This window comes from Natrix helvetica (assembly GCF_964273705.1).
Source record: "Natrix helvetica genome assembly, chromosome: 3".
Lineage (NCBI taxonomy): Eukaryota > Metazoa > Chordata > Lepidosauria > Squamata > Natricidae > Natrix > Natrix helvetica.
This window is the reverse complement of record NC_138549.1, coordinates 135,277,255-135,302,405: the sequence shown is the minus strand read 5'-3', so window position 1 is coordinate 135,302,405 and position 25,151 is coordinate 135,277,255. Positions and strand designations below refer to the sequence as shown.

Genomic DNA, 25,151 nt, shown 5'->3' with positions numbered 1-25,151 from the left:
TGTTCCTGAACTTCCAGATTGCACATTGGGTGGTTTTTTGCTCTCCTGAAGCTTCAGAGAAGCCTCCAGTGTGCGAAAAATGGCCAAAAACCAGATGGCCAGCACATGCATGCGTGCTGGAGCTGACAGGGTAGCGCTTCCCGTGCCCTCAGAAATGGCTCCGTGTGCCATCTGTGGCATGTGTACCATAGGTACACCATCACAACTTTAGAGTTTGTGAACAAGACAGAATTTTAAGCCAACTTGGAACTAGAGCTAACAACTCTTGCATAGTTATGGAGAAATATATTTTAGAAACATCAAAAAAGTTTTAGATAAAACATTTTTGTCTGCTTTGCCCTCCAAAGAGTATTTGGACTCTGTATAATCTGTGGATTAATTAGCCCCAATATAACATAATGTGATATAGAAATATTCCTAACAAATCAAATTTCTCCAAGTATCTTAAAATAAGCAAGAACCCCCAAAATATTCCTTGGTGCAAACATTTTATTGACCCACTTAGACATGTTCATTCATACATTTCTGATGCAAACACCATCAGCTTGCCACAAAGCATTAAAGCACAATAAATCCAATATTTAAACATTTACAGCATTTAATTTTTGTAATTTCTTCTCCATCTAAACAAGTATCTGAGCAGCAGACAAGTATTAAGAAAAATGGAGGATCCATCCAGTAAAAATGCAGATATTTATATTAACCGTACTTCCAGGAATACAAATGAGAAAAATAGTTTACTCGAAGAAAATGAGGCTCAAGTCTTTGGATTTAAAAAATAAAAACAACCATCCCCCCCAAACAGCATTTAAGAAGACCTGGCCTTCTTGGCATTTCTGGGAAGAGTCTTGTAAACACTTTGCAAACATGAAAAAGGTAAGCCTAGAAGATATTGCTAGTTGGTGGTTGGCAGTTTTGAGGGGAGACAAGCAAGGAAAAGTTGCATCTGGTGTAAAGCAACACCATAAAGCTGCCAGCATTTCTATTAAATTGAATATAATACCTGTGCTGGCAAAGGTACTGGGATTGTAAGTCCAATATTACCAGCCTGCATTTCTAGAAAGACTCTTTTAGCGAAGACACTTTTTAGCAAATACAAGGACTGATAGTACTGATCCCAAAGTGGCTATATTAAGTAAGCCTACTAAGAAATGCACTGTGACTCTTACACCAGATGTTTTCAAGGCAGGAACATACACAAACAAAATGTTATGTCTCTAACAGTCCTTTGTAAGGCTATAAAACCTGTTAATGCCAAAAGCCCGAGACAAATGCCAATTTTAGGAAACCCACCTACTTGGCAAAGGACCATATTTGCTCTGTTTATTTTGCATGCTAATATTTCTCACAGCATCTCTGCTCTTAGGCATTCTGCATTTCTTTGCCGATCTTGTAGCTGAGGATTTTGTTCCAGTCAATTTTAGTACGGGTGACTGGTAGCTGGCGACGCAAGGCTTTGAATGTGGTATCTGACATTGTCTGATAATTTTCACTGATTGCTGTCTGCAAATAATTCAGTGGGTTAGAGGTTAGAAAGTCAAAATGTACATATTTATAATGTATACTGATTAACTACTAACGGATTTTAACGCATCCTTCTATGCCCATTGTCAGATTACTCATAGCAAGATAAAAGTGCATTGTCTTTACTTGTTCAGTGCATACTCTGCTTAGATAATTTTCCCATGCAGGAAAAGGAGTGCTGGTATACCCTCTCTCAAATAATCCCATGCTCAAAGAGAGGCAGAGTTCTTCTACCTGAATTGATAAACGATTAACCTACGGATGGCATGATAAATTTACTTTTTCTGAAGAACTGTCACCTGAAATCATCAAACCCTGTTCTCTTATACCTTCCTATGACTAATCTGTTCCTGCTATATGTGGTTTCAAATTTTAGTGGTTCAATCTTTTGAGAGCTTCAAAATTATTTACTAAGCAAACTCCTATATCAATCTTCTGTAAACGTCATATAATAAATAAATGGATCCAGGAGCTAGTTCTGAAATTTCTCACAAATCATGGGGAGGGAGAAAAAAAGGAGCCCCCTCTTGGGAAAAAAAAGTTCCCTGCTATCAGTGTGGCTTTGAACAGAAATCATATCCCCAAATGCAGTCACATCCTTTTTAACAATGTGTGGCAAAGTTAAAAATATATTTTGTTTAGCAAATAAATGCTACAGTGAAAAACTACTTGTCAGCCCTGTGCAAGCTACCTTCAATTTAATATGAAATATACATATAATAAAATGAATGAAAAGGCTTATTGGTGTCCAATGTATTTCAAATCTGGACATAGTTGGAAGCCTCAGAGGCAATGTGTGCAGAAGGAGTTAAAAGAATTAGGCCTGTTCTAAAAGGGAGGCCTTAGAATAGAGCATAATCGAGACAGATGTGATGACTAGTCAACAAGGCTGAATAAAACATGGGACTGTTGTCTAGGAATGCTAGAGGGCTGCAGGTCAAAAGGGTGAACTGAAATGCCTGGTCCTAGAAGACAGTACAGATATCTGAAATCTGGTTAAACTCTATAGGAAAGGTGCTGCACCTTTCATTACCCCTTTCGTAAAAGAGACCATTTAACAGAGTTGTCTTGACATTCATAAAGGGGCAGATGATTTGACACAATCACTTAAAATAAAAATATCAGGTCATAAAAGGAATATTGATATGGGTGATGTACTACCACCCCCTAATCAGGATGCCCACAGAGATATAGAATTAGAGAAAAAAAACAGAGGCATCCCCAAAAATAATTCTTATAATAATGGAAGATTTAAATTATCTACACATTGACTGGGTGAATGTCTGTACAAAGCATGACAGGGAGGTAACATTATTCTATATGGTCTTCAAGACTTGGTATAAGAATATATGTAGTTGACTGAAAATGTTGACCATACTGCAATAAAATTTAACTTTCAAAAAAGTGATAACCAACATAACAATTTCCACAAAGTCATATTTCACCTCAAAAAAGCAATGTCTCAAAATGGAGAAGACTGATGAAAATAAAATTGAAATCAAAATCCAAAAAGGTAAGTTCCTTTCATAAAGTTTAGCTCTTGTTTAAAACCACAGGATAAATAATACAAAGAATGTATTCCTAAAATTAGGAAAATGGCCCTCAAGTCCAAGAAGAGGCTTTCCTGATTGACTAATACTGTAAAGGAAGCTATTAAGGTCAGGAAAGTTTTTAGAAAGTACAAAACCTATTCCCAATAAAAGAAACAAAGAGGAGCACACATTCTGTCAAAAGAAATGCAAAGAGACAGTGAAGAGCACCTGGCCTAAACTGTTAAAATTGTAATAGAAAATGAGAGATCCTTGGGGGCTGAGTTTTGTTGCTTTCTTGAAGACGCTTCATTGCCCCAAAGTAGGTAACATTATTAGTGATAGTGCATTCACAGTGCATTTCAACCCTTAGCTACAAATATTCTATTTTATTAATGATAGAAAATTCTTCAAATACATTAAAGTCAAGGTATGCTAAGAAGAGAAAATTGCCCAGAAGACAATTACTTGCTTCCATCTTCAAGCAGAAAAAATAGGGAAGATTCCCAAGCCCATTCTCAGGAAGGGAATTAGATGAACTGAACCATATTGTGGCAATAAGAAAAGAACTTCCAAGGAGATCAAGAAATTACAAGTTTGTCAACTCAATATCCATTTCAGGGAGGACAATGGAAATTACCATTAAATATAAAATTACCAAACATTTGGAGACACAATCCAAAATAGCTTCACTAAGTCTTAGAACTGGTACTTTGTATTGAACTGGAATTGGGTGTGTTGAGTGAAATAAGCATCTGATTATTTAGATAACCTGCTTATTTTATTTGGAAAACTCATGTTTATCAGAAAGATGCAGCTCTAATTATGCAGCTCTAATTAACTGACTTGAGAACTGTATTAAATGACAGCTGTATTGAAACTTTGAGACAATCAAGCTGAGTGACTGTTGTAGTGCATACTCTTCCTTACTGTAATAATTGTATCCACTGGGGACAAAAATTTTGGGAGGGAAAGAATTTAAGTTCTATGTCCTCCCCTAACAGAGAACTCTAAAATAAATAGAACGTGATTGAAAATGAACTTTTATAATATTAATAATAAGAACAGTATATTTTATCTTCTTACCTGATACTCATTTTCTGCCTGTTCTATGATTTTAATAAATTCTTTTGCTGTTTGGACATCATTCTACAAAAAGAATGCAAACATCAGACTGTATGATTCTTTAGTATTTTTAAATGTTTTTTAAGTTCAATTTTATGGCATAATGAATATATATTCCTAAACTTTGAACTGAACTTGGTGCCTCATATCTTAGCAATAAAAACCACATCAGATGATTCTGATTGGGCAACAGGAATACAGTCAGTTTCCATGGGTAAAAATAATTTCGCTTTGAATTTGATTTCTTTCAATCCAGTAATATCCAATACCTTAACCAGTGTGCCACACCCTGACTAATCCTTTGACACAGTAATCACCAGCAATTCACTATCAAATGATCAAGTATGCCCTAATTAACATGTTTCTGGCTGCCTTATTATTATTATTCTGCAGCAATTCTTTTTTCATAAAATATGTTCATGGTACAAGTGCACTTGCTGTTAAAGTTTTCTTTTTCTTAATTTTTCTGAAAATATTTATTGGATGTCTCTTTTATGAAAAGAGTACCAAATTTTTCCATATGGAGTATGGCATACAAATATGAGTACCACATAAATTGGAGTAATCTACAAGTTAGTCAGTATCCACAATATAATCCCACCTGAAGAAGGCCTGTTCGCAAATATAGGAAAGGTGTCCCATGTAATTTAATGGTAGAGACACCACAGCTTAAACCCCTGACTCCACAGAAACTAATAAATTGACTATAGTATTTCATCTATATACATATTACTGCAGATTCAAGTGGGTGGGGGGATTAGCTGGAAAACCAACAGTTTTTGATTACAGGTATCCCTTGGTTTATGACCATAATTGAGCCTCAAATTTCTACTGCTAAGCAAGGCACTTACTAGTGACTCACACCCCACTTAATAACCTTTTTTGCGATGGTTGTTAAGTGAATCACTACAGTTAAGTAAATTCTGCAGTTGTTAAGCAAATCTGGCTTTCCCCATTGACTTTGCTTGTCAATGGGGTCCAAGAAGGTTGCAAATAACAAGCCCAGGATCCTGAGATGCTGCAACCATTGTAAATGCATGCCAGTCTCCAGCACCTAAGTTTGTTCACGTGAGTATGGGGATGCTGCAATGGTCACAAGTGTGAAAACTGGTCCATAAGTCACTTTTTTAGTGCTGTTATAACTCTGAATTGCCATTAAATAAGTGGTTGTAAGTTGAGGACTATCTGTATACAGCATTCTTCAAAAGATAGAACATAAACGAAAGTTTAATTCTCTGAAGGAGAGAAGTCACTTCTGAAATGCAGAAATTACTTTACATTCTGGACTAAAGTACATTCTGCATAGCATTTTCTCCCTAAGCAAAATGCTATCCACTACTGAATAACTTTGAAAGGATAATTGCATGTAATAAAGACAGCAAATTAATGATATATTAAGTAAATTTCCCCACTTACCAAAACTGCTACAGACTCCTGTATATCTTTGTGGCTAACCAGCTGCACATTACCATCTTCATAATAATGCACCTATATTAAAATGAAACCATTGAGGATTTAAATGCCTTGTACTAAATATTGTACAGGGACAAAGCCTTCCTTCCTTCCTAATTTAAAGAGAAAATCCTTTTCCTTGATGCTTCTGATCATGTTTTGACAAAGCTAAATGGCCTTGTTTCAAGCCATGCATACCACTGATACAGGATATTTTTACTTATAAAAATAATACCTTTTTAAAAATGCTCATTAATTGATATTGAATGCACTTTTTAAAAATTGCTCATTATTTATAACTATTCAGTTAAATTGCACACAATAGTTACACAAATCCATATTGTGCAACTATCTTAATTTATATAAAACATCATTTTAGCAATAAGAAAGCACAAATCAAATTTATTTCTCAAGGGTATTACTATCTTTAAATATATTGGGCCATTTCTAAATAATGCTAGGTAATCAGTAACACATCTATCGCAGTTAGCAAAGCCTTCTTTTCTAGTCCTTCTTTTTGTTAAATTAGACATCCCAATTCCAGAAAGTTGTCATATAATTTTCTATTTGAGAGAATCAAGTTTTGGAAGGAGTTTATTCATACAGTTTCTGTATAGCTTAACAAACCTGGATCTTGAGCACTGCAATCACTTGAGCTGTAGGTGGAGTGATAGTAAATTTCCATTCTGATCTCCAGCGTCCATTCCTACAAAAAAACAGAAGCTATATTATTAATAGGACTGGGGAATGGGTTGAAAATTATTTCCTATAAATGGTTTTCAGGTTACTAAAATGCCACTTGTTTCAATGTAGTGTTTCCTAGAGTTTATACATGTACTGTAGCAAGCTCTTTGCCATTAAATGGCATAGATAGGGTTGAAAAAATAATTTTAAATATCTCCCAAAGTGATGAGATTTGGTGAAGTCATAAGTTTATGGCTATTTTTCAAATTGCATTATCTATTCAGGAACCAGAAAATGTGTCATAATACTCAGTATAAAAAATATAATCATGTAAGAATTATTCAGTCTATATATCCTCTTACAAAGAATTACAATTCTTTCTATTTATTATAAAACAGACATCAAAGAATAATACATATGTGTTCTGACCCCCTCCTCTTGTATACCAAGACACTCCGACACAAAGTCTCTTCAAAGATGTTTATTGACATACAGGTTCCACCTTGGCAGCAATCCAGCCTGCCAAGGTCAAGATAGCACTCTGGGCAGCAATCCAGCTACAGCGACACCCCTTGGCAGCAATCCAGCTACCAAGCTCCAGATAATCACCTTAGCAGCACTCCTGCCTGCCAAGGTCCAGGGAACAGATTGACAGCAATCCAGGTAAACCCTTTGGCAGCAATCCAGCTTGCCAAAGTATGACACAGATCTGAGCTTCTCCAACTCCAATGATCAGTTGATTCCTGCAAAGGGTGTGTCCACAAGCAGTCCCTTTATAGTCTGGAGAGGAGTCTAATGATCAGCAGCTGAGAGCCATTATCTCCTATAATTGCTCAATTGCTCCTTACGCTGGGTAGCACGTCGGTAATGAGCATCTAATAGCTCACTGCTGATGTCTGACTCACTGTCCTGTGACTCCTCCCCACTGCTCCAAGGCATGACATCAGGAGCCCCCTTCCTTTGGCTTTCACCACTGCTCCATGCCTCAGGCGCCCCCTGGTGGCCAACCAGCCTCTCTGCGCCCTGCTCAGCGTCGGAACCCTGTCCAGGGTCCCCCACCTCCTCTTGAGCCGACTCAGAGGACACCTCACTGTCGGAGTCTGGTGGCAGCGGCAACGGCAACGGCTGGGCCACAACACATATGTGTTATTTGGGGATCGTTACTCAGTGATTTAACTACCATTTTAATTGTAAATAGACACTAAATGAGGCAGTTGCTAAATGAAGATTAGCTGTATGTAATTTTGCCTCTTAGCAAAGAGAATTCTGACAAGGCAAATACTATTCATTTAGACAGGGATATGCAATCATGGGATTCCATTGCTATTTTTGACTACAACTTTATAAACTTCTGTAATATTTACTGAAGCTTTTAGAAGTAACTGTCAAAACTATCTTGGAGGTGCACATTTACCCATCACAAGGTAATGATTTATTGGACTCAGCAGAGATGAATGTATTCAGCCAATATAATCTTTCTTCTCAATGAAAAATCCAGTTTAAAGAGATAAGAATTAAATTTACCTCTCCATTTTTTCAGTAATTATAAATGTCCATCCCTTACTGATATCATTTGCACTTTTATCTGCACATATAGACAGTCTTCGACTTACAATCAACTACCTAGCAACTATCTGAAGTTACAACAGCTTCCCCCCCCCCACCCCCGAAAAAGCTCTTTACAGGCCAGATTCCAAGTTCTGACGTTCTCCTACAAATGGTCACGTGACCACATTTTGGGTACTCGGCAACTTACCTGCATTTAGAACTGTTTGCAGCACCCCAAGTTATGTAACTATGATTGTATGCCCTTGTCAGAAATCAGTATTTGCTATCACCTCATAGCAAATAATGGGTTTGCTTAATCTCCATATTTGCTTTACAACAGTCACATCTGCTTAACGGCCACCACAAAAAAATCTTAAAATCAGGCATTGTCATGTGACCCACTTTACGCCATGATTGCCATGACTTACAATCTAAATTGCTGATTCAATTATGGTTGTAAACATGTATACAAATGTATGGTTTGTAGACCTGAATATAAATATTTATTTAATATAATTTCTGATAGAACACCCCCAAAAGATGAATTTCCTCTGAGAAATTTAAGGTTCTAAGAAATATAAACAATTAATTGTTCATATTTTTTAAATAATAGCTTTTTTAATTACAGTTGTATGCTGCGTATAAATTAAAGAATCAGAAACATGCTTACCAAAAGTTTTTGGGTTGAAACTGGTGACTCTCAATGCAAGCTATAACTGTTGGCTGTCCATCAATAGTTTTACTATAAACCTATTTTCAAAGAAAAATATTTACATTGATAAAAAAATAAATGCACTGCAAATCCAATTGTCCTTAGCTTTTGTGGAAGATGGGTGGGAAACATTTTCCTGTATCAGCATGGCCCTCACCTGGAAAGAGTTACATACCTTTGCTCTATGAGGCAATTTATAAATGAATATATATTTTATGTATCTAATTCCAACTTTGAAAAAGCAAGTTATTAATAACTCTGACTCTAACAGCCAAAATAATTTTTTACAATAATTAATATAACAAAGTTTTAGCATAGGAAGAGTTATATACTTAACAGTACAAAAGCCATGTGGATAATGATCTTTCACATAAGCTCTTAATGCATTATCACAGGCATCCCTCCAGGACTTTAGTGATGTATCTATGTCTTCTGGCTGAGGATCGCTTGCTTCCTTCCTCAAGTGATCAAATTTAAAGGAAATCTTGTTCCTTGGGTCTAAAAACCGGCTGTTACCAAGGTCACCATGTTCTGTGATTAAGACCTAACAGGAAAAAAAACCCACAACAAATTTGTTGTCTGCTTCATAAACAAACTCTTAAAACAAAATAGAGATTTTACTGTTTTAAAATATCTTAAATTCCACATAGTAGTCAAAGAAAGATATAATTTACTGTGATAATCCACGCCAAAATTGCTATTGTTCAAAACAGGATTGCTATTTAATTCCTACTATCTCTGACAGATTAATTTTTATGATCCTGTAAGATTAAAACTTAAAAAGAACTGTAATTCTGAATCGGAAACATCTGTTCAGCACAATTTAATTTACATCAAGTAATCAATTCCTGGGATAAATGATTCTTTGCTGCTTTGAAAATGAAAAGAACCACCTCAAAGAAATATTATGAAACCAAATTCCTAAACAAATTCAGAACACAGTATCTCTTTCCTTAAAAACTGTTCAATGTTTAATTATACATTTTTTCAAGGAAAATAATCATTGAAAGATTTATCTTTGAACTTGAAACATTCTATTCCTTTTCAACTCAAGTTAAATAAATAATACATTAATATTGTATGACCAAACCTTCCCTTTGCCATCATATTTTTATTTTACGCCCAGGTCTCATGTTGCAGTTACATCAGCCCTCACACTTTGCTGTGCTCATTTTATTGTTACTGTTTCTAAATTTAATCATCAGGCCTGAAGAGACTTTAGGATAATGCTGCATCCTACAGCAGTTTGTTCAAAATGCTGCAGCCTTTAAGCATGAAAAACTGCCATAGGATATTGCTATCACTATCATGAATACACAATATACTGAGTATACAAACTAATACTGAGAAAAAGAGATTGTAAAGCATATTGGAGGAGGCAGAAGATAGTAAGCTGAGTTTATAATTACAGAAAAGCACATATCTGTTAGTTCTCTGGTTCTTCAACAATCTTCTATTTCTTAATATCACATGGTGATATACAGTATTAAAAGAAGGATTCTATCAAAACCTGACACAAGTATATAACATCAGCAACACCTTCCGGTTCAGCATTATATAAGTCAAGATTCTTTATAACAAGGTTGGGAACATATGAGAATCATAGCTGCTGGAATTCTTCTAACATCTTTAATAATAGTTCTGTTCAGGATCAGGAGACCATGAAACTGAAACATCTCTGACTTTTTTTTTCAGCAGAGGCTCTACTTGCTTTTGAATATAATATTTTTTTCTGGCTTCTCTCTCCATACCAAATTTGGCCCTATTTTGTTTTGGTTTGAGAGTGTTATTCTAATGATTGAGTCTATAGCCATTAGTTCTATCCAACATTTTGTTGGCTTAAAAACATAAAAAAGTACAGGGACCAGCAAATAAAATTCATTTGATGTATAAGTGTTACTTTGTATACATATTTATGTAGAAATATTTTACTAATTATTCCCAAAATTCAATAAACAAACACTACAGTAGATGACAAGAAGAATTATAATTTACCTGATCATCATATCCTTCTATCTTCACTGGAGTGAACTGATCCATGTTATACTGGGCAAATGCGCTATCAAACAGATAAGTAAGTATTAGCTTCTGATTCTACAGAAAAATAGGCACAAAACCCTACACTCTTTAAAGTATTTATAAAACTATGGTCTTGAATTAATATTTTGCTATTATAGGAAAAATGACATTAAAACTTTAGGTTTACATCAACAGAACAATTTCAGAAACAATTACATTTTCATGGTACTTACTGGGCTGCTCCTTCCCTGAGAAGATTGTCATTGTTGAGCAGCAAACGAACATCTAGGGAAGAAAATATTCACATAGGTTAGCAAAAATATTATGGCTTTGAAGCATGTCAACTGGCACTCAGATTCATGTCTGAGTAAAAAGTTGCTTAGCTATATTGTTCTCAACAGGAACTACTGTTCTTGGTAGGAACTTATAAGGTTTTCTTAGAAACATATGAAAACTAAAGACATTTTATAAATATATAAAAGAATGTTAAAAGAAAATATTGTAGACTTTACATATGAAAACTATTACATCCTCATAGAACGTTTTCATGATTCATATATATTTTGTGAAGATTATATTTCTTGTCACTGAAATCTGCTCCGAAAGTTAGATTTTTAAAGAACACACTAGAATGAATATAAATATGTGTATGATACAATTGATTCATTTTTAAATAGAATTGAATTTTAAAAAGTTAAAAACTATTAATACTCTACCTATTGTTTCACAAAATTTAATGTTTTTTATTCCACATAGTGAGCATGCAAGAGGCCTGGTGTCCTGATGTGAGATTTTGAATTTTTATAAATGATTCCCAAAAAATTCTGATAAATACTTACAGACATATAGAACATTGATGACAGAACGAATAAAAATGATGTGAGATTTTGAATTTTTATAAATGATTCCAAAAAAAATCTGATAAATACTTACATATAGAACATTGATGACAGAATGAATAAAAATGAAAATTACTTTGTTAGCTTAGTTTATCTTTATGTGCTTTTGGTGGCAAAAGCTCCCAGTGTACTTTTGCACTGGTGTAACTGAATAATTCAGCCAGCTGTAAGCACATACAGCTTAATCAGTCTTTTCCCAATCAGGCACTAAACTACAGGTTATTATAGTAGGTTTCTGTCTCAGCAGTTTTTTATGCCTTGCCAGAAAAACAGGTCACTTTGAAAAAGTGCACAAGAAAGCCAAATAACACCAATTGGGTAAAACAGGCTTTGACATCAATTGGGCAAAATAGCACAACCCTGAATAAAATTTATTTCAGCTTAATGTCATCCATTATTTCTCAATAATTTTAAAAAAGTTGTGAGGATAAAAGTATTGTTACTGTGAGGGATAGAATAAAATATGACTTCATGAGATCTTCAGGAAAATACATAGTTCAGTAGTAAGAGAAGTTCAGAAATAGAATGGCATTAGAAATGTGTTTACTTAATATATTTCCATACTGCCTAAAGAAAAAAAAAGCAAATATTTTTATAGAAGACAATCCATATACAGTGAGCATATGAAACAGTACCAAATTCAGGAAAATTTCAAATACAAGAAAATACTGCCAAGTAATTTCATGGATTTGGAACCAAGGATATACAAATGAGATTCCTAAAATGTTCCCAACTTCTAAATATTAGCATCATTTAGCCCACCAAGGGAAACTGGAAAAGTCTTAAATGATTTGTTATTTTCTATTATTTTAAATCAAATGGCTTTCTGGAAACTTGCAAAAACAGGGCTTTCTAGATGATTCGTTTGTAAAGTAAATACTTTTTTTTATTACTCTAATGTATTATTACTGACATTGTGCCCTTGCTTTAATATTGTTTTATTATTTTAAACAACTAGGAGTTAATGCAGATTACATCTGTTATATATAATTATAACTGTTATAACTGTTACCTCCTGGAAATATACTTTTAACTGGTATTTTAAGGGTATTGTTTTAAATTTAATTGATTTTAGGGTTTTAAAGCCATATTTATATTCTTGCTGTACAGTTCTTTTAATTCCTTTAACCTCCTCTATATTTATTTATTCATTTATTCATCTATTTATTTATTTAATGAATTTTACTGTGTACGATGTATTTGCTGTGTGGACTGTACACCGCCCCGAGTCCCTTTTGGGAGAGGGGGCGGTCTAGAAGTGCAAATAAATAAATAAATAAATAAATAAATAAATAAATAAATAAATAAATAAATACATCGAATATAAATAATAAAAATAAAATAAAGGCTGTAAATGTTTACTAACAATAATACAGAGAAACATCAATAACCTTTTGTTATTTTACTTACCATTAAACACTTCATTGAATTCCCCTGGGGGTGCATGGGTGATAAATTTTGCAGCAATACGAACCTATAGAGAAAATCATGTGATTTACTGTAGTTTTTAAAGTGGTATTTAGTTTTAATTGTAAAACAGAGAGTAATAACATACAAAACCAAAGAGTAAAGTATGTTCCTGTAGCCTATGGAAAATCCTCATCTTTTCCACCCTTGAAATCCTAAATCACTTGTTTTCCTCTCTTCTATAACATGCCTCATCAAAGTATCAACTGGAATATTATTAGATAAGAGAAACTGATGTATTTTAATTTATTTATTAAACCTTTAATAGTCATATGTATGAATAAAGCTTTTCATCTGTCTACAAAAGTGTAGTTTTATATATGCTGCTGAAATTCTCTTATATACGTATTACTATTACAGGTTCAAAAGCTTTATTGAACAGTTTGGTAGACAAAAATTGCATTAATTTATGAGTATTATCATACTTTTCTTTACATCCATAGAAATCAGTTTTTAATATCACCAAAAGTAACACCAAATACCTAACTTCCTCATATAACAATTTATTTTTCTCATGCACACATGAAGCCTCTCAACTAAATGGACACCAGGAATCAATTGTCATATACATTCAGTTAATATATTTCTGACCTACTTTACTTTCAAAATATATTTTACTATGTTGTCTGACTTTTGACAGTACTGAATAATGATACCTTATTCTTAATTTTATAGTACAGAATATCTGTAGCCTAAAGCTGCTTTTATTAAATTACCTCAGTGACTACAAATTACAATTGATACAGTATAAAAATTGAAATTAAACAAAACTTTTTAAAATTGCTATTTGGGGAAGAAAAGCCCTATCCCATAAATTATGTATGCTTTCTAGAACACTGCTCTAAATGGTTAAAAGTTCAAGCGCTATAGTATGAGCTTTTATTAGAAATTGCACCTCTAAGCAGTAATCATGACACTTTAAAGCATTGCTACTCAGAGATTAGTCTAATAAATATTAAAAAGCCAATGCAGTAGAAAATGATAGCATAACAATAAACTCCTTAGTTAGTTTTCTTCAGAATATCTGAATATGACAAGGATACAAAACAACATGAAACAATGAAAACCCTCCTTGTATGATACCATAATGCTGTTTCTTATAATCATGCTCAATATCTGTCTAGTCAGAGAATTACTATCAACACAGTCCTTGAAGACTCCAAAGTTTTAAATTGACCTGTAGTCAATCCTTTCCTGATTTTATCTCACGTGCAAATATAGGAAAAGAATATATTAAAAGGTGTATATTCCATTAGCAAGTATTTTTAAGTTCTATTTAAAAACAATAGTAATACTGTGCAGGATTGAAGAAAAAAATATGTAGTTAAGAAACTGCATGTAGAACCACGAAAATAAGTGAACAGAGCCAACATAAATTGAGGCAGCAGGAGGAGACCGCACCTATATTAGCCAGTCAACCTTAAGTACAGTAAGCCCCTGCTCTCCATAGACGGTTAATCAGATAGGCAAGCCAGCATATTAATTGAAGTCAGTATATTAATTGACTAATTATATCTCTTCCTTTAGGCTTATTACAAATTTTACTGGAATATGTTGCAAATGTCTATGTAAGATACAATGCACTGGAAAAAAACATATTAATAGATGATGGCATGTCTGGCTGCTGATATATAACTTTTTCCCTCCCTTTCCTGTAACTTTACTGTAACCTTACAAAATGCAACTTTCTGTACTTTCTGTAAATTGTATGTTTTGACTACGAACAAATATGGAATGTATACTCCTCTTTTACTGACGAACAAATATCTGTGTGAACACCCCCGCTCTAGGAGAGTATAAAACTCCTGTCTTGAACAAAGCCAGGACAGTTCAGATGTTGGTGTGTGAACACGCTGAACTCAGATGCATCAAGAAACCTGTTTTCTCTTGCACCTTCGTGGTCTCACGTCCAGTCTTTGGCGTGCATTGAGGTATAGGCCCCCATCCGCTGCTACAAAATAACAGTCCCTTTTTGGGAGAGGGGACGGTTTAGAAATCCAAGAAATAAAATAAATAAATTGTATTTCACTGAATTTTAATATAATTATTATATATTTGTGTCACATTAAAACATAATGGTAAGTGAAAAACTCTAGTGACAGTACTGTTTCCCCCAAAATAAGTCTTCCCCGAATATATTGCAACACAGCCACGAGGTGACCATGCTCACTGTCTCCTGCATCTCAAAAATAATAAGACCTCCCCAAGAATAACGCTAAGCACTTATTTTTGGGGTCAAAAGAAAATAAGACCCTGTCTTAGGTAGTACCTAATATTTCAGGATCTACTTTTAGCCCTGCAATTATGCCCTGTCATAGTGAATACTATGAAGCACTTTCCTTGATTTGGTTTGGGTTTTTTTATCCACAGATTTAAACCATAGAAACAAATATTGTATGTTTCACTTGAGTTACTACTGATCACTTTTTGAATTAAAAATTTCATTTACATATCCATGCATTACTTTCAATAGATCAGACAGCCAAGCTAGATTTAAATTCAGGTAAAATCCAGTCTGAATCTCCACAAATACTTGTTCTAGAACATATTTCTAAAGGGATATTATTCTAATACATTTTGTAGCTTCCAACAAAGCTTCATCAGTCCAACAAAGTTTGATCAGTTTCCTTTCTCACTCTTCTTGGTACTTTTTATTTTTTTACTAAGCCTTTGTTATCTCTTCTGTTCCCAGAGAATTAACTCTCTGTTATGTCGAGAATCATCATTTATTATGAGAACTGAATCTCTCAATATCTTGTTGTGCCTTCTTTGAAGTCACCGCCTGGGTAATTTTCCACATGCTGTATTAGCTGAAAACATTCCTAATGAAAACGTTTGCAATTTTCAGCCTTCTTTGAGTCTATCCCAAAAAAGCTATCTTTTTTTATCGCCATTCACAGAAATGCATAACACAAAACTAGACATTATTGCTATACAATGACAATATGCTAATCAGTAAATTATATTGATACGTGAATCATTAACTAATATATTAAGCAATATTAATGCATTATACATGTTCTCCACCTTGACTACTTATAAAGTAATCAAGGTGGGATACAACTCAAAATAATAATAATAATAATAATAATAATAATAATAATAATAATAATAATAATAATAATAATAATAATAATAATAATAATAATAATAATAATAATAATAATAATACCACTGTATTACCCTGAAAATAAGACATGTCCTGAAAATAAGACCATGCCAGATTTTCAGGGTGGGCAAAAATATAAAATAAGCCCTAGTGAAGGGGTGGGTTTAGCCAGAACCTTAGGCAGCCCTTCCCTTCCCCGGCCACCTCAGGGCTTCTTGGTCCCTTAATTGGATCGGCTGAGCTGCTCCATTCACAAAACAGCTGATTCGTGGGTGCCGCTCAGGCCTCTGCCTCCAGCAAACACCGGTCGCTTTTGCAGCCAATTGTGGCTGCAAAAGAAGCCGGAGGCCAAGCAACACAACCCAAATGCCTCATGCCCTCCTTACCTAACGGTGACAGTCATAGCAGGCAATTCCGTCCACGGAACAGGAAAGGAAGGCATGGAAATCAATACACCTGGGACATCAGAAGAAGCCCTGCAAGGAGACGCCACTGCTGATGTGCAGGAAATCCCCTCCCCACCTGCAGATCATCCTTTCAAAGAGGAGTTTCACCAGGATGAAGGCGACACAAACGCCGCCATCAGCCACCTCTTTGTCCTGATGAAACTCCTCTTTGAAAGGATGATCTGCAAGTGGGGGGAGAGATTTCCTGCACTTCAGCAGCAGCGTCTCCTCGCAAAGCTTCTTCTGATGTTCCAAGTGTATGGATTTTCATGCCTACAGGAGGTCGCTTCTCACCTGCATATTCACATTGAAGGCTCGAAATGGGGCGTTTTTGCAAATGGCTTGAAAATGTGGAGGATATTCCTGCCTCTCACCCTGTTCTGAAGATCAGCACAGACTGAGAACAGGATAAGAGACAAAATCACCCCTCCCCATTTTCAAGCAGTTTGCAAAAACACCCCATACTGAGCCTTCAATCCTGCAATATGCTGAAAGCTCGAAATGGGGCATTTTTGCAAATGGCTTGAAAATGTGAAGGGGAAATTCCTGCCTCTCACCCTGTTCTGAAGGTCAGCACAGATAGAGAACACGATAAGAGACAAAATCCCCCCTCCCCATTTTCAAAGAGTTTGCAAAAATTCCCCATTCTAAGGCTTCACATTATACAGGATTGCAGATTACAGATTTTTTTATTTTTTGTGAGAACTTGGAAGATATTTTCTGGCACACAGTCTACCATAGGTACACAATCTACTTTTCTTGTTCCTGCACGTGGAGCAGAGAATGGAGCTGGAAAGCAAGTTAGTGAAGGGATGTGACAGCCTTGGAGGGTGTGTGTGTGTGTATATTCTGCCAGGAAGAGTTCCCCGTGAGGCCAGAGCAGCACAGTCAGTTGTTCAGCAGCCAGCAAGCAGGGCAGGCGAAGGCCAGGATGCAAGGAGAACTTGGGTCATTGTGGCCGCAGGCAAGTAGGTGGTGGGACGGAGAGGGTGGAATTGGTGGGCTTGCTGCCTCCTGCACCTGAAAAATAATAAGACCTCCCCAAAAACAAGGCCAACCCCTTATTTGGAGGGTCAAAAGAAAATAAGACCCTGTCTTATTTTCGGGGAAACGCAGTAATGTTTAATGAATAACAGATAATAATGATGATGATGATGTGGTTAAACATGATTAATACCTTCTGACAGTTTGTAGTTATCATAAAATTCCCAATCTATCAAGATAGATATCTACAAATATTCTTGCTGATCTTTGTATTCATTATATTATAAATAATGCTAATATTGTTCACTGTTACTTAGACCTAAGTAATTTTCAGAGACTTTGGTCCATTAGTTTTCTTGCACTCTGCAAAATGTTTTACATGAAGAATAGTTTTGGTGCTTATTGTAAAAAACTGTATTAATTCAGATTAAATTAAATATTATAAACTGACAAAACTGGAAATAAAAACAGAACAACTATGACAAAAGAAAGCAAAGACAGTACCAATGGTAATAGATGCCTTGGGTGCAATCCCCAAACATTTGGAGCATCACTTGGACACCACCAGCACTGATAAAAAGCACCATCAAATCACTTGCAAAAGAGAACCTTTTTTTTGAGTGGGGGACAGCCTACATGCTGCAATACCTTTATACCACCAAATAACATCTGCCTCTCAGAAGTCTTGAGAAAAGAAGAAATGCCAAATCCACTTTAATTATCTGCCTGACTGTGCAACCAACCATAATTCAAAAACTAAAATAGCAATATAAAGGAACATTTCAGGATGCTGTAAGTGTTCTAAAAGTAACGTTTTTGAATGAAGAACATACAACTTACATACCAGTGTAGTTACATCAGTTGGAATAATGGTCTTTATACAACTTCACAATATGCAATATAAGAAGTCTTCAACGTATGATCAACAATTGAGCCCAAAATTTCCATTGCTAAGCAAGGCAGTTAAGTGAGTTATTTCATGACTTTTTGTGCCACAATTGTAAAGTGAATCATGCAGTCATTAAGCAAATCTGGCTTCCAGATTTTGCATATCTGAATCTTATAAATGGTAATCCCATGACCCCAGGACAGTGCAACTGTGTCTTAAATACATGTCAGTTACTGAGGAGATCACTTCCGGTTTCTGAAGGCGACGGACGTTGGTCCGCTGTTTGCTTCTCCGGTGGGTTCCTTTTAGGAGCAAGGAAGATCTTGGAGGGACCACCTGCCGTAGGGCGGCTTCCTGGAACCCCCCCCATAAGCGGCAGCCATGGGGGGGGGTCTCCAGTTTCGCCTTAGGAGCCAGGGAGCGTAGGGGGTGCAGAACAGCACCTTCACTGAATGGATTCTGGAAGGAAAGAGTTAACTACATGCAGCGGCTGAAGTGCTGGAGGTGAGAAATTCACTCCAATCTCCTTAATTGTTTTTAACTGACGAGTAGTGGCTTTTTTTCCAAGTTGTGGATTCAATCTGTTTGAAGTAGGAAGATTGGAGGGATTTTTTTCTTCTTCTCCCCTCTCAGGCAAAGCAGCATTTGGACTGTCTCTCAATCTCGGAATGGAGATAAGAGAGCAAAAAATTGAATTAGCCACTTGAACTAACTATGTGAAAAGATTTATATCATAACTGCAAGAGCTGATTGCTGAGTTGTTTTGTAAGTTTTATGGAAGTTTTGAATGTTCTGCTCCTGATCCCGAGGAGGAGCCAAGATGGCCTTCTTCCTTCTTCTTCTTCGCACTTATAAATGAAGTCTGCCTTTTGAAACTACGTTTGAAGAAAGTCTGGCTTTATATTATCCCCCTGAAGGACTCTTGGAGCCTCTCCTATTACGTGGTCTTTCTGGATTTGGACTATTTGATTTCCTTTTTTTTTTTTTTTTTTGAGTGACTTCTTGGCTTGGAACTGTGACAGAGGGTTAATTTTCACTTTTGGATTTGCCTGTCTTCTCGGACTCGCTCGGCTGCGCGCTTCACAGACGCAATTTCTTTTGCAAAAGTTTTTTACTCTTTCTAAGTTAGACAATGGGCCCAGAAAACCACCTACAGGCAAAGCAGCCTCGGCACCAACTTCTACTGCATCCAGTCCAATGATTCAACAGACAAAAATTTCATCATTTTTACAAGAAAAGACTTGAGAGAGTTCAAAAGATTTATCTGTTACTCAAATGTTTCAAGCTATTATGCAGGGACAAAATGAGTTGAAAAAGGAAATAGCAGATTTTAGAGATGAGCTTAAAAGTGTGCAGCAACAAATAACAGAAAATAAACAGAGAATTGGTGTGCTAGAGGACGGCGAGGCTGGGCTGGGGGAGGAGGCTAAGGCAGTCCAGAAGGGGAATATAGAATTGGAAAATTTTATGGCAAAGATAGAACTTGAAAGAATGTCCTTCTTTCTCAGATTCCAGAACCTACCAGAGACAGAAGATGAAGATCTTAAGGATATTATGAGTACAATTTTAGCAGAATATATTAAAAGAGATAAAGAACAGTTGTGGTGGGATATGGATCTGGTTTATAGGATTAATTCAGCATATGCCAGAACACATAATCTTCCAAGGGAAGTACATGTTAAATTTCTTAGGAAGACCACGAGGGATGAGATTCTAGGTGCTCAGAGAGGGGGACCACTAAAATATAAAAATAAAGAAATTGCCATTCTTAAGCAAATTCCGAAAAAAATAAGAGATAAGAGGAAGTATTCCTCCTTATCAAAGAAATTATATAATAAGGGAATTTAGTTTAGATGGTTATTGCCAGAAGGAATGCTGATCTTCTGGGAGGGAAACAGAATTAGAAGTAACACAGTCATGGAGGCAGAGGCCTTCATTAAAAAACATAGTGCCCTCCTAGAGGACGGAAATATAAGAAGTAGTGAAAAAGGCAACAAAACACAAGGCACGAAGGAGGGAGGGGCTGCGGCTCCGCCTGGGGACAGGGGGAGGGAACAATAATGGAAAGACTCAGGTCACAAAAATAAATATATCTGGAATATCATTTTAATTGTTGATATATTAGAAAGTGGCAAAAGAGATGATTGAACACATGGTTGATACAATGTATAATAAGATGCTGTTTCTGCTTATCTTTTATCTTTTGTTTTTTTTCTATAAAAAGTTGTGAGAACTGGAGAGATTCCTACCTCTAGCACGATGGAGCTGCCAAAAAATTTTTTGGGGGTATATCCACCTACCCTTTCCCCCAAAAAATTTACAAACCAATACATGTCAGTTATCAAATGTCCAAATTTTAATCACATGACCCTGGACTGCTACGATTGTAAATGTGAAAATGATCATGTCACTTTTTCAATGCCATTGTAACTTTAAATGTCACTAAATGAACATATTACCTATATTAGGATGTATATCAGCAGCAATATTGTATAAATGGTTATAATTAATAATATAACTATCACCTTATTTTTCTCTGGCCTGATTTCTTAGCCTTCTATATGCATTCATCTATATAGCCATTGCTCATGTTTTTACTAAAGTAGACTAAAACTAACATTTATGAACTAAAGAAGAAATATCTCTAAGCAATGAACACCATATCTTAGAAATTAGAAAATGCCAACTCTCCACTAATCACAGTTTTATCATTTTGTTCTTCTCATATCTGCTATACAAGATAAAATTTCAGAAGCGAGATTCAATCAAATGTGATTTTTATGCCAGAGAACTTTGCATTATTACTCTTTGGCATTTGAGAGAGTTCTTATGCAGCATTATAAAAACAATATTGCAAAAACTGTGTATTATATTGTATTATATGTCTCCAGTGTATCTGGCACATAGATATGTGTTCTGACCCCCCCTCCTCTTGTAAAACAAGGCACTCCAAAACAAAGTCTCTTCAAAGATGTTTATTGACATACAGGTTCCACCTTGGCAGCAATCCAGCCTGCCAAGGTCAAGATAGCACTCTGGGCAGCAATCCAGCTACAGCGACACCCCTTGGCAGCAATCCAGCTACCAAGCTCCAGATAATCACCTTAGCAGCACTCCTGCCTGCCAAGGTCCAGGGAACAGATTGACAGCAATCCAGGTAAACCCTTTGGCAGCAATCCAGCTTGCCAAAGTATGACACAGATCTGAGCTTCTCCAACTCCAATGATCAGTTGATTCCTGCAAAGGGTGTGTCCACAAGCAGTCCCTTTATAGTCTGGAGAGGAGTCTAATGATCAGCAGCTGAGAGCCATTATCTCCTATAATTGCTCAATTGCTCCTTACGCTGGGTAGCACGTCGGTAATGAGCATCTAATAGCTCACTGCTGATGTCTGACTCACTGTCCTGTGACTCCTCCCCACTGCTCCAAGGCATGACATCAGGAGCCCCCTTCCTTTGGCTTTCACCACTGCTCCATGCCTCAGGCGCCCCCTGGTGGCCAACCAGCCTCTCTGCGCCCTGCTCAGCGTCGGAACCCTGTCCAGGGTCCCCCACCTCCTCTTGAGCCGACTCAGAGGACACCTCGCTGTCGGAGTCTGGTGGCAACTCCCACGGCTCCTGCTGGGCCACAACAGATATGAATGCATGGTCTGTGCAGTCAGGAGATTGCTGTAAACATTACTGTAAATGCTAAAGCAATTAGAACAAATGTGGACTTGTTTATCGCTAACAGCACATGTAGCACTGTCTCATAATTAATAGCCAAAGGGACAGTATTGAATTAGGCAAGAAATATTTCTGAAGGCAAGTGTATAATTTTCTTATTAACAGCCCAAACCAAGATCTCTGTAATAAGGCTTCTAAAAATGCTTTGAGAAGACCTGAGGTATGTTTGTGGTTTAAAAGTCTGAAAGTACTCATATTTATTCCTGTATGCAAGCCTTGAAAGTCATTTCCATAATTAATTCCCAGCAAAACACAAATAAAATAGAACACAATATACAATATCACAAAAAATGCAAAATCAAGAATGTAACATTCATTTCCTCCATAGTTGATAAAACCATGTATATTTTGTGGTGTAGACTAAACTGAGGCTTAAATGTAGACATAAATTTTATAACTTAGAAACTAATACCATTTCCCCGAAAATAAGATAGGGTCTTATAAGACCCTGTCTTATTTTCTTTTGACCCCCCTAAATAAGTGCTTGGCCTTATTTTTGGGAAGGTCTTATTATTTTTGAGGTGCAGGAGGCAGCAAGTGTGGTGACCTCATAGCTGCTGCTGTGTTGCAATACTTTCAGGGAGGACTTATTTTCGGGGAATGGCTTATTTTAGCACATGCGCTCAAAAGCCCAATTGGGCTTATTATCTGGATAGGTCTTATTTTCAGGGAAACAGGGTATGTGGCATCAGAACTTGCTAATTGTTATTTTAAATGTGGTATCTCTATTTTAATATATTGGATCATTTTTGTTTTTATTAAGTGTATTTATTATATAGATTTATATGGCCTCCCCAATTGACACAGGCACCTGAGTGATTAGCAAGCAATAACTTTAATCATTAAAAATAAGTTAAAAGAAAATGGAGCACTTGGAGCACAACTCAAATACTAACATCCATAATAGTAAACTGGCTCGCCCACCATTCAGGCCTAAAACTATGGGAAAGAGCCAAGTTTTTAATGTCTTACATAAAGTCAGAAAAGCTGGGGCCATTCAAATATTGGATTATACAATGTTCCACAGGGCACAGTATATCATTTTCCATGAACATGACGGAAAAGACATGTCTCCTGTTTCCCATTAGATGACATCTCTTAATGGGAGATGTAGCATGTTCAGCCTGCCAGAACTCATTCACAATAAAGAAAACCTAAACATTTTTATGTTTGTGATTTTTGATACCTAGCCTTTTCTAAACCTGCACCTGAATGAGTTTATATACTGAAGCAAATAAGATAATCATGTTTTCCAGTAAAGCTTAAAACAACTGTTTATTATGAATTTATCCTGATTCTCTAAGAAGTGTATTCAACTTGTAATGTGAAAGTACAACTGCCATCCTCAACTATATTGCTGGCAAAGCAAACATCTGCATCAAACTTGATTTAAATTAAATGAGATTATAGGTATTGAAATGTTACAAAATGACAAGGTATTTTGCATTCATGAGTTAAAATTTAGATAATATCCATGAAAAGAGAGAGAAGCAATTCTATTTATACTGAACCATTTATTCAAAGACAACAGATGCATGCTCTTCTTTTAAGCCTTAACAATTTCTGTATAACATTATAGGATAAAATAAAATCCTTTCCATTATTCCACATGTGAGATATAGATGAGAAAATAATAAGACTTGCATAAGCATGCTTTCCACAGAATAAAAGACATGTTTGCATCTAAAACAATCAAAGTACTTAGAACTACAGATTCTACATTGATTCTGGGAAGATGTGCTTTCAAAAGTTTTGAATAAAATATAGAGATATGCAAAACTGCTTCACCAGGATCAACAGTGATACTTATTTACACAAGTTATAACGGTGTTTATTTCAAATTGCTTTCAATTTTCTCAAAAACTGATTATATTCACACTTGAATTTTCACTTTTAGAACAAGAATGGTCAACATTTCAGTTTGTAAAAATAATCATCCATTCATCTAGAAGCAGACTAAATTATTCAGGTTTTGAAGCTCATTTAAAAACACAGAGGCACATACATATTAAGATGATCTATCCCAAAATAATGGAACCCTTCCTCCCTCAAAAATGTTTCTTACCTTTAATACTTGCTAGGCTAGTCAATCTTTTTGTTAGGATTTTATGATTAAATTCATGTATTTATATTTTAAATATGCTAGTTGAAATACCAGGGGATAATTTTTTAAAAAACAAGAGTGTTATATTGTTGAAATGTATTAGAACTCCAGAAATCTATTTGGAGTACAGGTATATTCCATAGGAACATATATTTATAGAATTTGTCTTTTCAAAGGAAAAAGAATGAACATGGCATCTCACAGGACTAAGGGTATTCTCTGTCCTGACCTCCTTTAAGGAAAGGCAATGCTGAAACATAATCCAAAATCTCAGCAACTATCAGAACCACAGTATTTAGTAGATGAACTGTTTGGAATTAAAATACAAAGTGGAAAATTATAATTAAAGCATACCAGTGTAAAATTAACGTTTCCCTTAAAAGACCAATGTTCACAGAAACTCAGGACAGTTTCCCAAAATGCTCCATTAATTAAGTGTGGAAAAAACCCACACTCGAGTGGAGCAACGAAAGAAATATAGGAAGAGCAGAACGTTTTCCTGTCTGTTATTTTTCCGACAAAAACGGTCCTGTTAAACTTACGAACCTCCTCAGTTTTAAGAATCTTAGTCCGGCTAAGAAAAATAAAAGCAATGAAAGAAACCTCTGTGCACTCAGAGAAGAAATGTTATCTTTCTTCTGTTGCTAAAGACATCCCAGACACCCCAGGGCTTCTTACTTTCTCCTCATCCGACACCCGTTCTTCGAAGTCCGCCATTTTGGCTTCTATCTGTCTAGCCCCACCTGTCACCCCGCGCACGGCACGTCGGGACGGGGGAACGTGGGGGCGGAGCCAGAAATTCGGCAGCCGGATGTCAGCGGAGCGGAAGTGGCCCGCTTGGTTAGGATTACTGCCTTGTTAGGAATAGGAGGATGCGCTGGGGCTGTATGGACGCTTTATGCCATGCAGGGCTGCTGGGCGCCTAAAAAGTCCTTT

General features: G+C 35.9%; 1 protein-coding gene across 1 annotated transcript; it reads right to left on the bottom strand.

Moving 5' to 3' along the window:
- Positions 1 to 471: 471 nt before the first annotated feature.
- CAPZA1 (capping actin protein of muscle Z-line subunit alpha 1) lies at positions 472 to 25,064 on the bottom strand. The gene is made up of 10 exons (XM_081947463.1): positions 24,894 to 25,064; positions 12,903 to 12,966; positions 10,827 to 10,878; positions 10,570 to 10,633; positions 8,912 to 9,118; positions 8,533 to 8,612; positions 6,258 to 6,336; positions 5,595 to 5,666; positions 4,140 to 4,202; positions 472 to 1,503 (listed from the first exon to the last, which is right to left on the bottom strand). Exons 1-10 carry the CDS (start codon positions 24,930 to 24,932, stop codon positions 1,363 to 1,365), a joined length of 861 nt encoding a protein of 286 aa, XP_081803589.1. The 5' UTR covers positions 24,933 to 25,064; the 3' UTR covers positions 472 to 1,362.
- Between the last annotated feature and the right edge of the window lie 87 nt (positions 25,065 to 25,151).